Source organism: Erythrolamprus reginae, chromosome 6, assembly GCF_031021105.1.
Source record: "Erythrolamprus reginae isolate rEryReg1 chromosome 6, rEryReg1.hap1, whole genome shotgun sequence".
NCBI lineage: Eukaryota > Metazoa > Chordata > Lepidosauria > Squamata > Dipsadidae > Erythrolamprus > Erythrolamprus reginae.
The window spans coordinates 8,801,595-8,816,920 of NC_091955.1; the positions used below are offsets into that span (position 1 = coordinate 8,801,595).

The following is a 15,326-nucleotide window of genomic DNA, read 5'->3' on the forward strand; positions in this document are numbered from 1 at the left end:
GGAGTTGGTTTCAGAGGGTCGGGGCCGCCACAGAGAAGGCTCTTCCTCTGGATCCTGCCAAGTGACATTTTTTGGTTGACGGGACCCGGAGAAGACCCACTCTGTGGGACCTTATTCGCCGCTGGGATTCGTGCTGGGATTAAATAAAGTAACCTTGTTGGAACTTATAAGGGCTGTGAGCTGCTTTCTTTTTTCCCCCAACTAGGACTTCTCCAATGGCTTTTTCAAGATGACTACCTGGAAAGAACGGCATTACCTCTGTACGGAGAAATACATACCATGGCCCGGATTTTCTCCCCGACCCTACCACAAACTAGCGACACAGAAGCCTCTGTACACAGATTCCAAGATCAAAGTTCGCCAGAAATTGCGTTGCCCGCTGGAGGAAGCTGTCCTTTGGCACATCTGGGGCTACCACACCTGGTTGGATGTCGGGAGGCTGCCCCCCGTCTACCGACCCAGGCCGGACAAACCTTTCGATAGCAACACGTGGCGATGGATCACTGCTCCCAGGAAGCCCTCCTTGACTGAGCCACCGGTCCCGCCGCCTTCTTTCTTGGATGGCAACACTTACACCAGGTTCATTGAAGGGGACGCCTTGTTTGTGGACCTCAGGCACAAGAAACGAGTCCTGACCCGGACGAAGAAAGAAGTGAACAAGCAGGAGGTACTGAAGTTGAGAAGCGAGTGTCGGGCTCCTCCATTGGACGCTCACGGAAACATTATGCCTCCCGAAGAGCTCAGGCGGTAAGATACCATATTTTTTTTTGAAGTATAAGACACCCTGGAGTATAAGACGCACCGTAGTTTCGGGGGAGGAACGCAAGGGGGAAAAATTCTGCCTCTGCTTCCTAGCAATTTGTCTTCCAGCAAACAGCAAACAGTACAGATGATATATACTGTTTGCTGTGTATCACCTCGAGGTTCGACTACTGCAACGCTCTCTATGTGGGGCAACCTTTGAAAAATGTTCGGAAACTTCAGATCATGCAGAATGCGGCCCCGCAAGCTATTGTGGGCCTCCCTAGATACGCCCATGTCTCGTCAACACTCCACGGCTTGCATTGGCTGCCGATCAGTTTCCGGTCACAATTCAAAGTGTTGGTAATGATCTATAAAGCCCTACATGGCATCGGACCAGAATACCTACGGGACTGTCTTCTGCTCAGCGGACGATTAGGTCCCACAGAGTTGGCCTTCTCCGGGTCCCGTCGACTAAACATTGTCCTCTGGCGGGACCTAGGGGAAGAGCCTTCTCTGTGGCATCCCCGGCCCTCTGGAATCAACTCCCCCCTGAGATTCGAATTGCCCCCACCCTCCTTGCCTTCCGTAAGATGTTGAAGACCCATCTATACCGCCAAGCATGGGGTGATTGATTTCTCCCCTTACCTTTCCTGACTAAACATATGAGATTGGTATGATTGTTTTAGAATTGTTAGTTTTTTTATAATAATGGGTTTTTTAATATAGTTTATATTGGATTTGTATTTTATTGTATCTATTGTTGTGAGCCGCTCTGAGTCCTCGGAGAGGGGCGGCATACAAATCTAATAAATAAATAATAATGATAATACTAATAATAATAGTAATAATAATAGTAATAATTATAATAATTATAATAATTATAATAATAATACTATTAATAATAATACTACTAATAATAGTAATAATTATAATAATTATAATAATTATAATAATAATACTATTAATAATAATACTAATAATAATACTAATAATAATAATAATAATAATTATTATAATAATTATAATAATTATAATAATAATACTATTAATAATACTAATAATACTAATAATACTAATAATACTAATAATTATAATAATTATACTATTAATAATAATACTATTAATAATACTAATAATACTAATAATACTAATGCTAATAATACTAATAATACTACTACTACTAATAATAATAATAATAATAATAATTATTATTATTATTATTATATGCCTGACCTATACAAATAGCAAAGAATTGGAGAAATGTACATTATGGCAGTATATTTGTGGTTTTTTTGCTTCTGCGCATGCCCGGAAGCAAAGAAATCGCCAAAAATCGGTGAAATCTCTTGCACAAGAGAGTCTTCACATTTTGCTTGCTGTGCATGTGCAGAAGCCAAATCTCCTATGCGCTCATGATGATCCCAGAGGGCGTACCGGTAGCAGCCGGTAAGGGGAACCCCCACCTGGTCCCCCCCAAAAGAGGTAAGTGCACTTTATTTGTGCGTGAAGAGGTTTCGCTTCTCATCCAAGAAACGTCTTCAATTTTGACTGAAGAACCGAAGTCAGAACCGAAGGAGCTTCTTGGATGAGAAGCGAAACATCTTCAAACAAAGCCCAGTTCCCTTTTTGAAAAAAGTATCTTGATTTTGCTCACTCTTGGTCAGCCGGAATGTAGCTCTTCCGTCTTGGGAATCCAGACTACATTCCACTACACTAGCTGTTTCGCAAGCTCCCTGGAGAAGTTGCATTATCTTCACTCCTCCACTCGAAATAGAACACCCTACGAGACTAGACTTTCAATCCTGGGCCTAGAAAGCTTAGAACTAAGACGCCTTAAACAAGATCTAAGTATTGCCCACAAGATCATATGCTGCAACGTCCTGCCTGTCGGCGACTACTTCAGCTTCAACCACAACAACACAAGAGCACACAACAGATTTAAACTTAATATTAACCGCTCCAAACTTGACTGTAAAAAATATGACTTCAGTAACTGAGTTGTTGAAGCGTGGAACTCATTACCGGACTCCATAGTGTCATCCCCAAACCCCCAACACTTTACCCTTAGATTACAGTATCTACGGTTGACCTCTCCAGATTCCTAAGAGGTCAGTAAGGGGCGAGTACAAGTGCACTCGAGTGCCTTCCGTCCCCTGTCCTATTGCTCTCCTATATCTCCTATACCTTTCTTCTATTCCTATATCTCTTCTTCTATTCTTTCATTGATATGTTCTATTACTTTATCTTCTTTTCTATTATCTCTTAAATATATTTTACTATGAGTATCTCCTCTATAACCTTCATCATGTATTTTATTATGTGTATATAGATATATACCCACTAAAACCCTCATTGTGTATTGGACAAAATAAATAAATAAAATAAAATAAATAAATTGTCCAGGTAGTTGAATTATGAAAACAACTTCCCGAACTGGGCTTTCTTCTTTCCTTCCTGTTTTCCTTCCTCCTCCGTTTGCTTTTGTATCCTCAGTTCTGCTGCCTGTTCAAAGGGAGTTCTGGTGCTTTGTGCTATTGCGGTCAACAATTGTGTGCCTTCTGTTCAAGCAGTTGGGTTGTGGTGCTCACAAGAGTTTTTCAGTTTCCCAATGTCCTAGTGGAACTCTGAAAATAGAGTCCTCTCAGTGTGTATTTGCAATTTGGGCCAATATCTCCCTTTGGCAGAGAGTTGAGGCTTATTTCTTCAACCCTATTCTCATCGCAAGCAAAACCCTTATCTTGCACGGTTGATTCGTTCTTAAGCAGCCCAGCAACAAACTATGGCTTGGAATGATATCTGGCAAATCTAGGGCTTATCCAATGATGGGCTCCTACGAGCACAGTCTGGTATGCAGAACCCGGTAGAAAAATGTTGATTTTTTTTCTTTTTCCCCCTTTTGGGCTCTGGGTATGTTTTTCCTATCACAGTAAATGAGGTTGAATGTGTATAATTTTAGAAGAGCTGTGCGTGCGTGTACACACACTTTATATCAGCGGTCCCCAAACTACGGCCCGTGGGCCAGATGCGGCCCGCTGAGATCTTTTAACCGGCCCGGGGCAGCACACGAGATTTTACCGATTGATATAATAAGAGAGAGAAAGAGGGAGAAATAGAGAGGGAGAGAGAAATGAAGAGGAGAGATAGAAAGGGAGAGATAGAAAGGGAGAAATAGAGAGAGGGGGAGAGAGAGAAAGTGTGAGAGATACAAAGACGGAGAGTTAGAAAGAGAGTGAGTGAAAGAGAGAAGAGAGAGAGAAAGAAAAAGAGAGGGACATAGAGAAAAAAAGAAAGAGAAAGAGGGAGAGATAGAGAGGGAGAGAGAAAGGAAGAGGGAGAGATGGAAAGAGAGAGAGAGAAAGAAAGAGAAAAATGAGAAAATGATGGAGGGGAAGAACGAGGGAGAGGAAAATGAGAGAAAGGACGAGAGAAGTGGAGAGGAAGGAGGGAGGGAAGGAAGGAAGGAGAAATGGAGTTTGTTGATTTAAGTTTAAATTTACTTGTTAATAAAGAAGTATAAATTACTTTATTACTTAATTATTAATTACTTAATTACTTATTACTTCTTCTTTATTTTAAATATTGTATTTGTTCCCATTTTGTTTTTTACTTTAAATAAGGTATGTGCAGTGTGCATAGGGATTTGTTCATAGGGTTTTTTTATAGTCCGGCCCTCCAACAGTCTGAGGGACAGTGAACTGGCCCCCTGTGTAAAAAGTTTGTAGACTCCTGCTTTATATTGTAGATATATTGTCATTCGCAAGTTACTCAAGACCCACCTATATCGCAAGGCATGGGGGAACTAAGACATCTCCCCCAGGCTTTTTATATTTCATGTTTGGTGTTATGGTTTTTAATTATTGGGGGTTTTATATATTTTTATTATTAGATTTGTCCCATTGTTATACTGTTTTTATTACTGTTGTGAGCCACCCCGAGTCTTCGGAGAGGGGCGGCATACAAATCTAATAAATAATAATAATAATAATAATAATAATAATAATAATAATAATAATAATGTATATTTTTGTGTGCCTGTGTGTAATATGTATGTATACCATGGCATACATACATAGGATTAAATAGTATATTTTGGATGTTCAGCAATAGTAAATAGATAGGGAAATTGTATCTCTTGGAGGCAAGGAGAGGCCATGCACCCTAACCGTAACCCAAACCCTTCTCTGTGGCGGCCCCAGCCCTCTGGAATCAACTCCCTCCCAAGATTCGAACAGCCCCCAACCTCCTCTCCTTCCGTAAAATGCTGAAGACCCACTTTTGTTGCCAGGAGTGGGGATAATTACCACCTTTCCTCCCCTTTTTTATTATGTGTTCGGCCTTACTGTATGATTGATCAGGTTAAATGTGTATGATTGCATAGGTAGGGATTTTATTATGTTGTTAATGTCTTCTTAAATTGTTTTAATTTTTTATTATTGGATTTGTAATGTATTGTATTACGGTTATGCTGTGAGCTGCCCTGAGTCTTCGGAGAGGGGCTTACAAATCTAATAAACTATAACTGTAACTTCTTTCCACAATTATACAAGCTTTATTTCCTGATTTTTTTACAATTTTTAATTATTATTATTATTATTATTATTATTATTATTATTATTAATAATAATAATTAGATTTGTATGCCGCCCCTCTCTGAAGACTCGGGGTGGCTCACAACAATAAAAACAATATTATAGCAAAACAAATCTAATATTAAAAGAAGCATATAAAACCCTATCATATATTTAAAAACCAAACAGCACATTCATACCAAACATGAAACAAAATATAAAGAAGCCTGGGGGAAAGGTGTCTCAACTCCCCCATGCCTGGTGGTATAAGTGAGTCTTGAGTAATTTACAAAAGACAAGGAGGGGGGGCAGTTCTAATCTCCAGGGGAAGTTGATTCCAGAGGGCCGGGGCCGCCACAGAGAATGCTCTTCCCCTGGGGCCCGCCAAACGACATTGTTTAGTCGACAGGACCCGGAGAAGGCCAACTCTGTGGGACCTTATCGGCCGCTGGGATTCATGCGGTAGTAGGTGGTTCCGGAGGTACTCTGGTCCAATGCCATGTAGGGCTTTAAAGGTCATAACCAACACTTTGAATTGTGACTGGAAACTGATAGGCAGCCAATGCAGGCCACGGAGTGTTGTAGAAATGTGGGCGAATCTTGGGAGTCTCACGATGGCTCTCGCGGCCGCGTTCTGCATGATCTGAAGTTTCCGAACACTGTATTCCTGACACTTCCTTCATGCAATCCCTGTAAACAACAGTAACTGTTGTTATTGAGTCCTGAGTCTGCAGAAAAGAGCAGCAGAGAAATCTAATAAACGGGACTACCTTTGAAGAGTGTTCGGAAACTTCAGATCGTGCAGAATGCAGCTGCGAGAGCAATCATGGGCTTCCCTAAATATGCCCATGTTACACCAACACTGCGCAGTCTGCATTGGTTGCCAATCAGTTTCCGGTCACAATTCAAAGTGTTGGTCATCACCTATAAAGCCCTTCATGGCACCGGACCAGGGTATCTACGAGACCACCTTCTGCCGCACGAATCCCAGCGACCGGTCAGGTCCCACAGAGTTGGCTTTCTCTGGGTCCCGTCGACTAAACAATGTCGTCTGGCGGGACCCAGGGGAAGAGCCTTCTCTGTGGTGGCTCCGACCCTCTGGAATCAGCTCCTTCCAGAGATTAGAATTGCCCACACCCTCCTTGCCTTTTGTAAACTCCTTAAAACCCACCTCTGCCGCCAGGCATGGGGGAACTGAAACACCTCCCCCTGCCTATGTAGTTTTTGTGCATGATACGACTGTATGTATGTTTTTTATATTGGGGTTCCTTGTTTTTAGATTTTTAAATGTACAATTGTTATTTTAGATTCTAATTATTAGATTTGTCATTATGTATTGTTTTTATCACTGTTGTGAGCCGCCCCGAGTCTGCGGAGAGGGGCGGCATACAAATCAAATAAATAAATAAATAAGTACCGTAAGTAAGTAAGTAAGTAAGTAAATAAATAATAAACAAACAAACAAACAAACAAACAAAATAAAAATAAAAATAAAAATAAAAATAAAAATAAAAATAAAAATAAAAATAAAAATAAAAATAAAAATAAAAATAAAAATAAAAATAAAAATAAAAATAAAAATAAAAATAAAAATAAAAATATAAAAATATAAAAAAAGATAAGATAAGGTAAGGTAAGGTAAGATAAGATAAGATAAGATAAAATAAATAAAATAATAAAATAAAATAAAAATAAATAAACAAAACAAACAAAACAAAACAAAACAAAACAAAACAAAACAAAACAAAACAAAACAAAACAAAACAAAACAAAACAAAACAAAACAAAACAAAACAAAACAAAACAAAACAAAACAAAACAAAACAAAACAAAACAAAACAAAACAAAACAAAACAAAACAAAACAAAACAAAACAAAACAAACTAACTTTGTTCTCTTTATCTTTTGGACAGGTACCGGCATCTGTTCCCAGGAAAAACCCCAGCTTCCGTCTGCATGGTGCTACAGCCTGTGGCACCTTCTTCACCAGAATGCTGGAATTATCCGTGTCCCAGCTTTCAACCCCATTACCAAGATTCTGCCTTCAAGTTTGCTCTTAAGAACAACGGCCCCGTTTACCAGGAAGTGGTGGACAAATACCAGGAAATGGTCCTTTCTGGGAGCCAGATAGGGGCTTCCACTACAGCCAGCCAAATAAACAAATCGGCCTAAATTCTACCCTGTAAAAAAAAATTACAGATTTGGGAGGACCAAATAATTTTGCCCAAGCAATCCAGAATAGCTCCCAGCATTCCACTGATGTTGTTGTTCCGAGTTCGTACATTAAATTTACAGCCCTACCTTCTCCCAAGAAGATACTACGAGAAGGTGAACATACCACTGGGGCCCTCGGACACAGGTCAAAGGTTTGTGGGGATGGAAAAGGAAGCAGCATTCTTACCCTGCTAATGGTAAGCGATGCTTGATAAATGCTCCCCATTGATTGGATATTTGCTTTACTGAGCAAAACCATGTTGGTTAGGAAGCCCAAACTATCACTGGCACAAGTCCTTTTTCTGAACTGTTCTCCTAAGCTTCAACGTTGGAGACAACCTACATGAGTTGGACTGTATTCTGGATATGTTGTAAGGGGACTATTCAAAACTCAAGAGATCCAGTAGCTATAGGGAGTTAGTTGCAGCCCCTTTCTTCAACATAGAGAAAGTTGTGTTTCAGACTTTGAGCAATGTTCTTAAATAATGGTGCTATTTCCTCACCCTTCACGCTGCCATCTTTAGTCCCTCTAACTCAAGGACGTAGCAGCCAAAATATAACAAGTGGCTTTCGCTGTGCTGTGCACGCTGGATCAGAAATATTGGCATTCTGAAACCTGAGCGAAAACGTTCACGTCTAAAAGACACTTAAGGAGATCGGATCGCAAAGTCGTGCATGCGTTTTGCTGCTGAACGTGTTTTTAATAAATTAATTTAAAGAGAAGTCTTTATTTGTCAAACGTGATTAGACACGCAAGGAATTTGTTCGGTGCTGAAGCTCTCAGTGTCCATTTTTTTAAAAAAAAAATACATTTATCAAGAATCATAAGATAATAATAATAGTAATAGTAATAGTAATAGTGTTCTGTCTGGGTGCCCCCAGACTTCAACACCAACTGAAAAAAGCAGCCAGACATGCTGGTAAAAGCAAAGGCACTTTATAGTTTGAAAAATAAACACAGAGGAAAACCTGTTCTTCCCAACAGGCAGGCTATGAGGCTTCACAGCAGAGTCCTGACGGCCAGACAATACACCAGACTTCTTGCTGGCACACACACCACTGTAGAGAATAAGACCCACGCCTTTCCCCCCAAGGTTTCAGCCTTCAGGGCCACAAGCCAGAGTCAGAAACGCCAAAGATCACAGCCAGGTCCCAGGACTCCCAAAGATAATACTCCACAATACAGGAAGGGTGGGTCTGCCTTTTCAGCCTTTCTGGGAGAACCACACCCAAACCCAGCTGTTGCCTATTTAGGGCTGGAAATACCTGGCTAATTGTCCCCTTCGTTGTGCTGCTCTTCTTTGCCTGAGATCGATGATGGCTTGTGCATTTTCATCCAAGGACTCCAGGCTGCTTGCTGGGGAGAGCTCCACCCCGGGGGACTCAGGCTGTTCTCCCTCTCCCTCGGCCTGATATTCCTCCTCCCCGTCTGCCTGGGCCTCCTCCTCCTCCTCCTGTTCCTCCTCCTCCCCCTCTGAGCATGGAGCCGGCAGAGGTTCAGCCGTTCCCTGAGGAGCCTCAGACGGAATCACAACAAATAGTAATAGTAATAGTAATAGTAATAGTAATAGTAATAGTAATAGTAATAGTAATAGTAATAGTAATAGTAATAGTAATAGTAATAGTAATAGTAATAGTAATAGTAATAGTAATAGTAATATAATAATAATAATAATAATAATAATAATAATAATAATAATAAATGGTAGTTCTGGCACAAGTTCCACGTTCCACTGGAACTTGTGCCGGAACTACCATTTACCAGTGGCAAAGAACTGGTGGGATCATAAGCCTGAAAAAGTGGTCGAAAATGAGCAAGCAAAACTACTGTGGGACTTCCGACTTCAGACTGACCGAATTCTGAAGCATAACACACCAGACATTGTGATCGTGGAGAAAAAGAAAGTATGGATCATCGACATCGCAATCCCAGGAGACAGCAGAATTGAGGAGAAGCAGCTAGAGAAATTAGTGAAATACGAAGATCTAAAAATCGAGCTGCAACGACTCTGGCATAAGCCAGTGAAAGTGGTCCCAGTGGTACTTGGCACGCTGGGCGCAGTGCCAAAGGATCTCAGCGGACATTTGAAAACCATCGGAATTGACAAAATCTTCATCTGTCAATTGCAAAAGGCTGCTTTACTGGGATCGGCACACATAATTCGCCGCTACATCACGCAGTCCTAGGTGCTTGGGAAGCGCCCGACTGGTGATGAAATACGAAATCCAGCATAGTGATCTCATTTGCTGTGTTATATTGACATAATAATAATAATAATAATAATAATAATAATAATAATAATAATAATAGCCTATGAGGGACATCGTGGGTCTTCAAAACCAAAACCAGCCTCCTGTTTTCAGAAAGATCCTTGGATGATGAGGTTGGTGATACTCCAGGCTAGAAGCGTGTTGGGGAGTTGTAGCCGTTTGTACAGTCATGCTGCAGAGAGGACAATCAATTATGAATGAAATTCATTCTTGAAGAGAAAAGCTTTTGAGAGCTGGACAGGCCGCAGGGAATAAAATAGGTTTAGGAACCGTATTACAAAAATGCATTTTAAATGAGCGATTTCCAATGTCACATGGGGGTGGTGGGGGTGGAAACGGGTGGGTTAAACTCCCTGCTTTACTTTACGTAATGGCATCAAGCTATTACTGTCCGGCTATCACTCAACTTTTCTTTCCTTTTTTTCCTTTTTGACAAACATTAAAGCCTCTCTCTCTCTTTCTGTCTCTCTCTCCCCCTCCCTCTTACTCTCTCTCTGCTCTGTCTGTCTCTGTCTGTCTCTCTCTCTCTCTTTTTATCTCTCTCTGTCTCTGTCTCTCTCCCCCTCTCTTTCTCTCTCTGTCTCTTTCTGTCTCTCTCTCTCTTTCTGTCTCTTTTTGTCTCTGTCTCTCTCTCTCTCTTTCTGTCTCTCTTCTCTCTTTCTCTTTCTCTGCCTCTTTCTCTCTCCCTCTCTCTCTACCTCCCTCTCTGTCTGTCTCTTTCTGTTTCTCTCTCTCTCTACCTCCCTCCCTCTCCCCCTCTCCCCCCCTTTCTTTCTCTCTCTGTCTCTTTCTGTCTCTCTTTCTTTCTCTCTCTCTCTCCCTCTCCATCTGTTTCTGTCTCTCTCTCCCACTCTCTCTCTGTCTCTTTCTCTCTCTGTCTCTTTCTGTCTCTCTCTCTTCTCTCTTTCACTTTCTCTGCCTCTTTTTGTTTCTGTCTCTCTCTACCTCCCTCTCTTTGTCTGTCTCTGTCTCTCTCTCTCTCTACCTCCCTCCCTCTCCCTCTCCCCCTTTCTCTCTATGTCTCTTTCTGTCTCACTCTCTTTCTCCCTCTCTGCCTCTTTCTCTCTCTCTCTCCCTCTCCCTCTCTGTCTGTTTCGCTCTCTCTCTCCAACTCTCTTTCTCTGTCTCTTTCTGTCTCTGTCTCTTTCTGTCTCTCCCTCCCTCTGTCTCTCCCTCCCTCTCTCTTTCTCTCTGTCTCTTTCTCTTTCTGTCTCTCTCTGTCTCTATCTCTCTCCCTCCCTCCCTCTCTCTTTCTCTCTCTGTCTCTGTTTCTTTCTGTCTCTTTCTCTCTCTGTCTCTCTCTGTCTCTCTCTCCCTATCTCTCCCCCTCCCTCTCTCTCTCTCTCTCTCTCTGTCTCTCTCCCTCTCTCTTTCTCTCTCTGTTTCTTTCTGTCCCTTTCTCTCTCCCCCTCCCTTTCCCTCCCTCCCCCTCTCTCTTTTGATGAGTGGCACTACTGGTCCAAATGCGATTCCCCGTGATTAATATCAGGATCTTAGGCAGATTTTTGGGGTGAGGTTCATCTGGGTCACATTGCGCATGCAGATTCGGGACTAAGCTGCCTCAGACTGGAAGTCTATGGAGATTCTCAGTCATCCAAGTCACAATTGTCCCAAAGGTGCTCTTTTTTCAACAGGACTTTCTAGTTTTTCTTTGAAGACCTTTCCCTTCTCATCCAAGGGAGCTTCTCCAGCTCTGACTGGGTGGTGGGGAATGGAAGGGTTTATATTCCTTGCAAGGAGATAGCCCACATACATACAATGCATGAATTTATACGGTCGCCCGACTTGAACAATGCAGCTCTGGATGGTTTACAACAAGAGCAAAGTCCTTCACCTAGGCAGAAAAAACCCTGGACACACATACAACCTGGGAGAAACCCCTCTTAGCAGTAGCGACTGCGAAAGAGACCTCGGAGTCTTGGTGGACAATCAACTAAACATGAGCCAACAACGTGCAGCAGCAGCTAAAAAAGCCAACACAGTCCTAAGCTGCATCAACAGGGGAATGCACTCCAAGACCAGGGAAGTCTTAATACCACTCTACTACGCCCTGGTCCGACCACACCTGGAGTACTGTGTTCAGTTCTGGTCACCACACTTCAAAAGAGACATTGAAACTCTGGAGAAGGTGCAAAAAAGAGCAACCAAGATGATTAGGGGACTGGAAACCAAGACTTTACGAAGAGAGACTGCGGGAACTGGGCATGGATAGCCTTGAGAAAAGGAGGGCCAGAGCGGACATGATAGCAGTCTACAAGTATACGAGGGGATGTCACAGAGAGGAGGGGATCACTTTATTCTCCAGGGCACCAGAGGGCCGGACGAGGAATAACGGCTGGAAGCTGACCAAGGAGAGATTCAACATGGAGATGAGGAGGAACTTCTTGAGGGTCAGAGCGATCAACCAATGGAACAACCTACCAGTGGACGTTGTGAACTCCAACACTCTGGACATTTTTAAAAGAAGATTGAACTGCCACTTGACTGGTGTACTATAGGGTTCCTGCTTGGGCAGGGGGTTGAACTTGGGGGAAGTTTTATGATTGGATGGAAAAGTAAAAGATGAATAAATATTAATGCTTAGTTATTTTGGGGAAAGAGGAGGTATGAAAATTGAATTAAACTATTGTTAACCACATGGCAAGATAAGAATTGGTGGTAGCACTATATAATGATACAACACAAATTCATTTATTAATAAGAATTTAAACATATAGAATTTTTTCAATATAGTTTATGTGATATATGATAATAAGTAATTTGTTCTATTTTGGATATGTATAGAACCTCTAGTAATTACAGGATAAGTTGATACTGAATTAATTAATTAATCTAATGTAGAAATGAAAGTTTGAATTAAGATGGGCATAATATAGGGTTTGATATGATTTACACATATACACATACATACATACATACATACATACATACATACATACACACATATATGTATACACACATACATATATATATACACACATACATATTTAATTTAATTTATTAGATTTGTATGCCGCCCCGCTCCAAAGACTCGGGGCAGCTCACAGCAACAACAATACAATATACAAAGTACAAATCCAATCTAAGTTTAAAAAAAAACGAATTTAAAACCCATAAATATTACAAACGATCATTGCTACAATATCACACCATTCTCATACATTACAGTCAAAAAAGGTGGTGGTGGGGGAAAGATAGTTATCCCCCCCATGCCTGGCGACATAGATAGGTCTTCAACATGTTGTGGAAGGCGGAAAGAGTGGGGGCAATTCGAATTGCTGGGGGGAGTTGATTCCAGAGGGCTGGGGCCGTCACAGAGAAGGCTTTTCCCCTGGGTCCCGCCAAACGGCATTATTTATTCGACGGGCCCCGGAGAAGGCCAACTCTGTGGGACCTTATCGGCCGCTGGGATTCGTGCGAGAGAAGGCGGTCCCGATCTTGCTATGATGAAGGCACATATTTGCGACGGATCTCCACTGCTGCTATGCAGAATCTGGCCACCTGTGCCGTAATTATGGCCTTGTTCTGTTTGAAACCTGTATCCTTGAGTTTTAATGTGGAGCTAATTACTGGCCATCTGTTGTGCAAGACAGAAAAGAATCTACCCCACACTCCACTCCAGGCCTTGAGTTTGTCACCCTTGTTCTAGGCCAGTGATGGCAAACCTATGGAACGGATGCCACAGGTGGCACGTGGAGCCATATCTACTGGCACGCAAGCCGTTGCCCTAGCTCAGCTCCAATGTGCACGTGTGTGCTGGCCAGCTGATTTTTGGCTTCCAGAGAGGCTCTGGGAGGGCGTTTTTGCCTTCCAGAGAGGCTCTGGGAGGGCGTTTTTGGCTTCCAGAGAGCCTCTGGTGGGAATGGGAGGGTGTTTTTCCTCTCCCTCAGCCCCAGGGAACCCTTTGGAACCTCCGGAGGGTGAAACACAAGCCTACTGGTGTTGTGGTTGGCTTTGGGCCAGCCCCTGCCCCAAGGACTGTGGGGGTGGATGTGGGTGAAACCTCCCAGTGTCAGAGGCCAGTGTTACTGCCGACTGCTTCAGACAGTGAAGTGTCGGAAGCAGGGAGTGACTGTGAAATAGGATCCTCAGAGGGGGTCATGGCAGCCCGCCCATTAGGGAGTAATTCATCATCCTCATTATCCTCGCTGGATTCAGATGAAGAGACATTCATTGACGTACGCAGCCACAGGGCAATGACTAGTTTCAAGTTTTCAAGTTTCAAGTTTTATTGGATTTATATGCCGCCCCTCTCCGAAAACTCGGGGCGGCTAACAACAATCATGAAAATATACAATAAAATCCAATACTAAAAGCAAATTAAAACCCCTTAATATATAAAAACCAAACACACATACAAACATACCATGCATACCAGACTAGGAAAGAGCAGCTGCGTAAATACTACAGGAGATAAGGGAGTTTCACCTCTGGTTGGGTGAGGTTCAACTAATCGGGGCGGCTGTTAAATTGCCAGCGTTTTGGCCTCTGAGTGTGGAAGTTTATCCGTTCGGTGACAGAGGAAGTGGCTTTCGTCTCAGGATTCTCCAAGGACTCTCTTTACATTGATACCAGGACTCTGAAACTAAACCATAGTCAACTGTGTGAGTTTGAAAACGTTTGAAGGAGAGTGGCTGTGACGTCTTCGCAGCTGCTTGTTAATTGCTTTGTGTTTGTTTATTGTTTTTCACCGCATTCAAGTCTGTTATTTATTTTTATTTTATTGATTGGATTTGTATGCCGCCCCTCTCCGCAGACTCAGGGCGGCTAACAACAATGATAAAAAACAACAACATGTAACAATCCAATTTAATAAAACAACTAAAAACCCTTATTATAAAAACCAAACATACACACAATCATACCATACATAACTTGTAATGGCCTAGGGGGAAGGAATATCCTAACTCCCCCATGCCTGGCGAAAGACAAGGAGGGTGGGGGCCTTTTTAATCTCTGGGGGGAGTTGATTCCAGAGGGCCGGGGCCACCACAGAGAAGGCTCTTCCCCTGGGGCCCGCCAAACGACATTGTTTGGTCGACGGGACCCGGAGGAGGTTGCTTTGAAGGTGAGCCCTTTGAATACCAAAAGGATGTTTTGCTTCTATTTTACTTTGGATAAAAAACAGTGTTCTTGACTTTTCATGTGTGTGTGTCTGACTTTCTACCTTTGCACTTCATTGGGGGCTCGTGCCGTGAGCCCGGCAGAACAACTGGGGCCACCAAAAGTTGGGAAACAGGCCATTTCTGGCCTCCAACGGGCCTTCGGGGGTGTGTGGGAAGCTGTTTTTGCCCTCCCCAGGCATTGAATTATGGGTTTGAGCACTTGCGCACACATGTTAGTGTGCATACATGCTCTTTTGGCACCCGAGAAAAAAAAAAGGGTTGCCATCACTGTTCTAGGTTTTGTTATGGTGATGCATAGAGTGATGCATCGAATGACCTAAGTGCTAAAGCCCACTGCAACAATATCGCCAAAAAAGCTTCTAGAGTTGTTAACCTGATCCTAGGCAGCTTCTGCTCTGGCAAT

General features: G+C 42.5%; 1 protein-coding gene across 1 annotated transcript; it reads left to right on the forward strand.

The window, feature by feature from the left end:
- Positions 1-229: 229 nt before the first annotated feature.
- On the forward strand, positions 230-7,484 carry TEX52 (testis expressed 52). Its single transcript, XM_070754711.1, has 2 exons — positions 230-747; positions 7,226-7,484. The coding sequence occupies exons 1-2, from the start codon at positions 230-232 to the stop codon at positions 7,482-7,484; spliced, it is 777 nt and encodes a 258-aa protein (XP_070610812.1).
- The last annotated feature ends 7,842 nt before the right edge of the window (positions 7,485-15,326 follow it).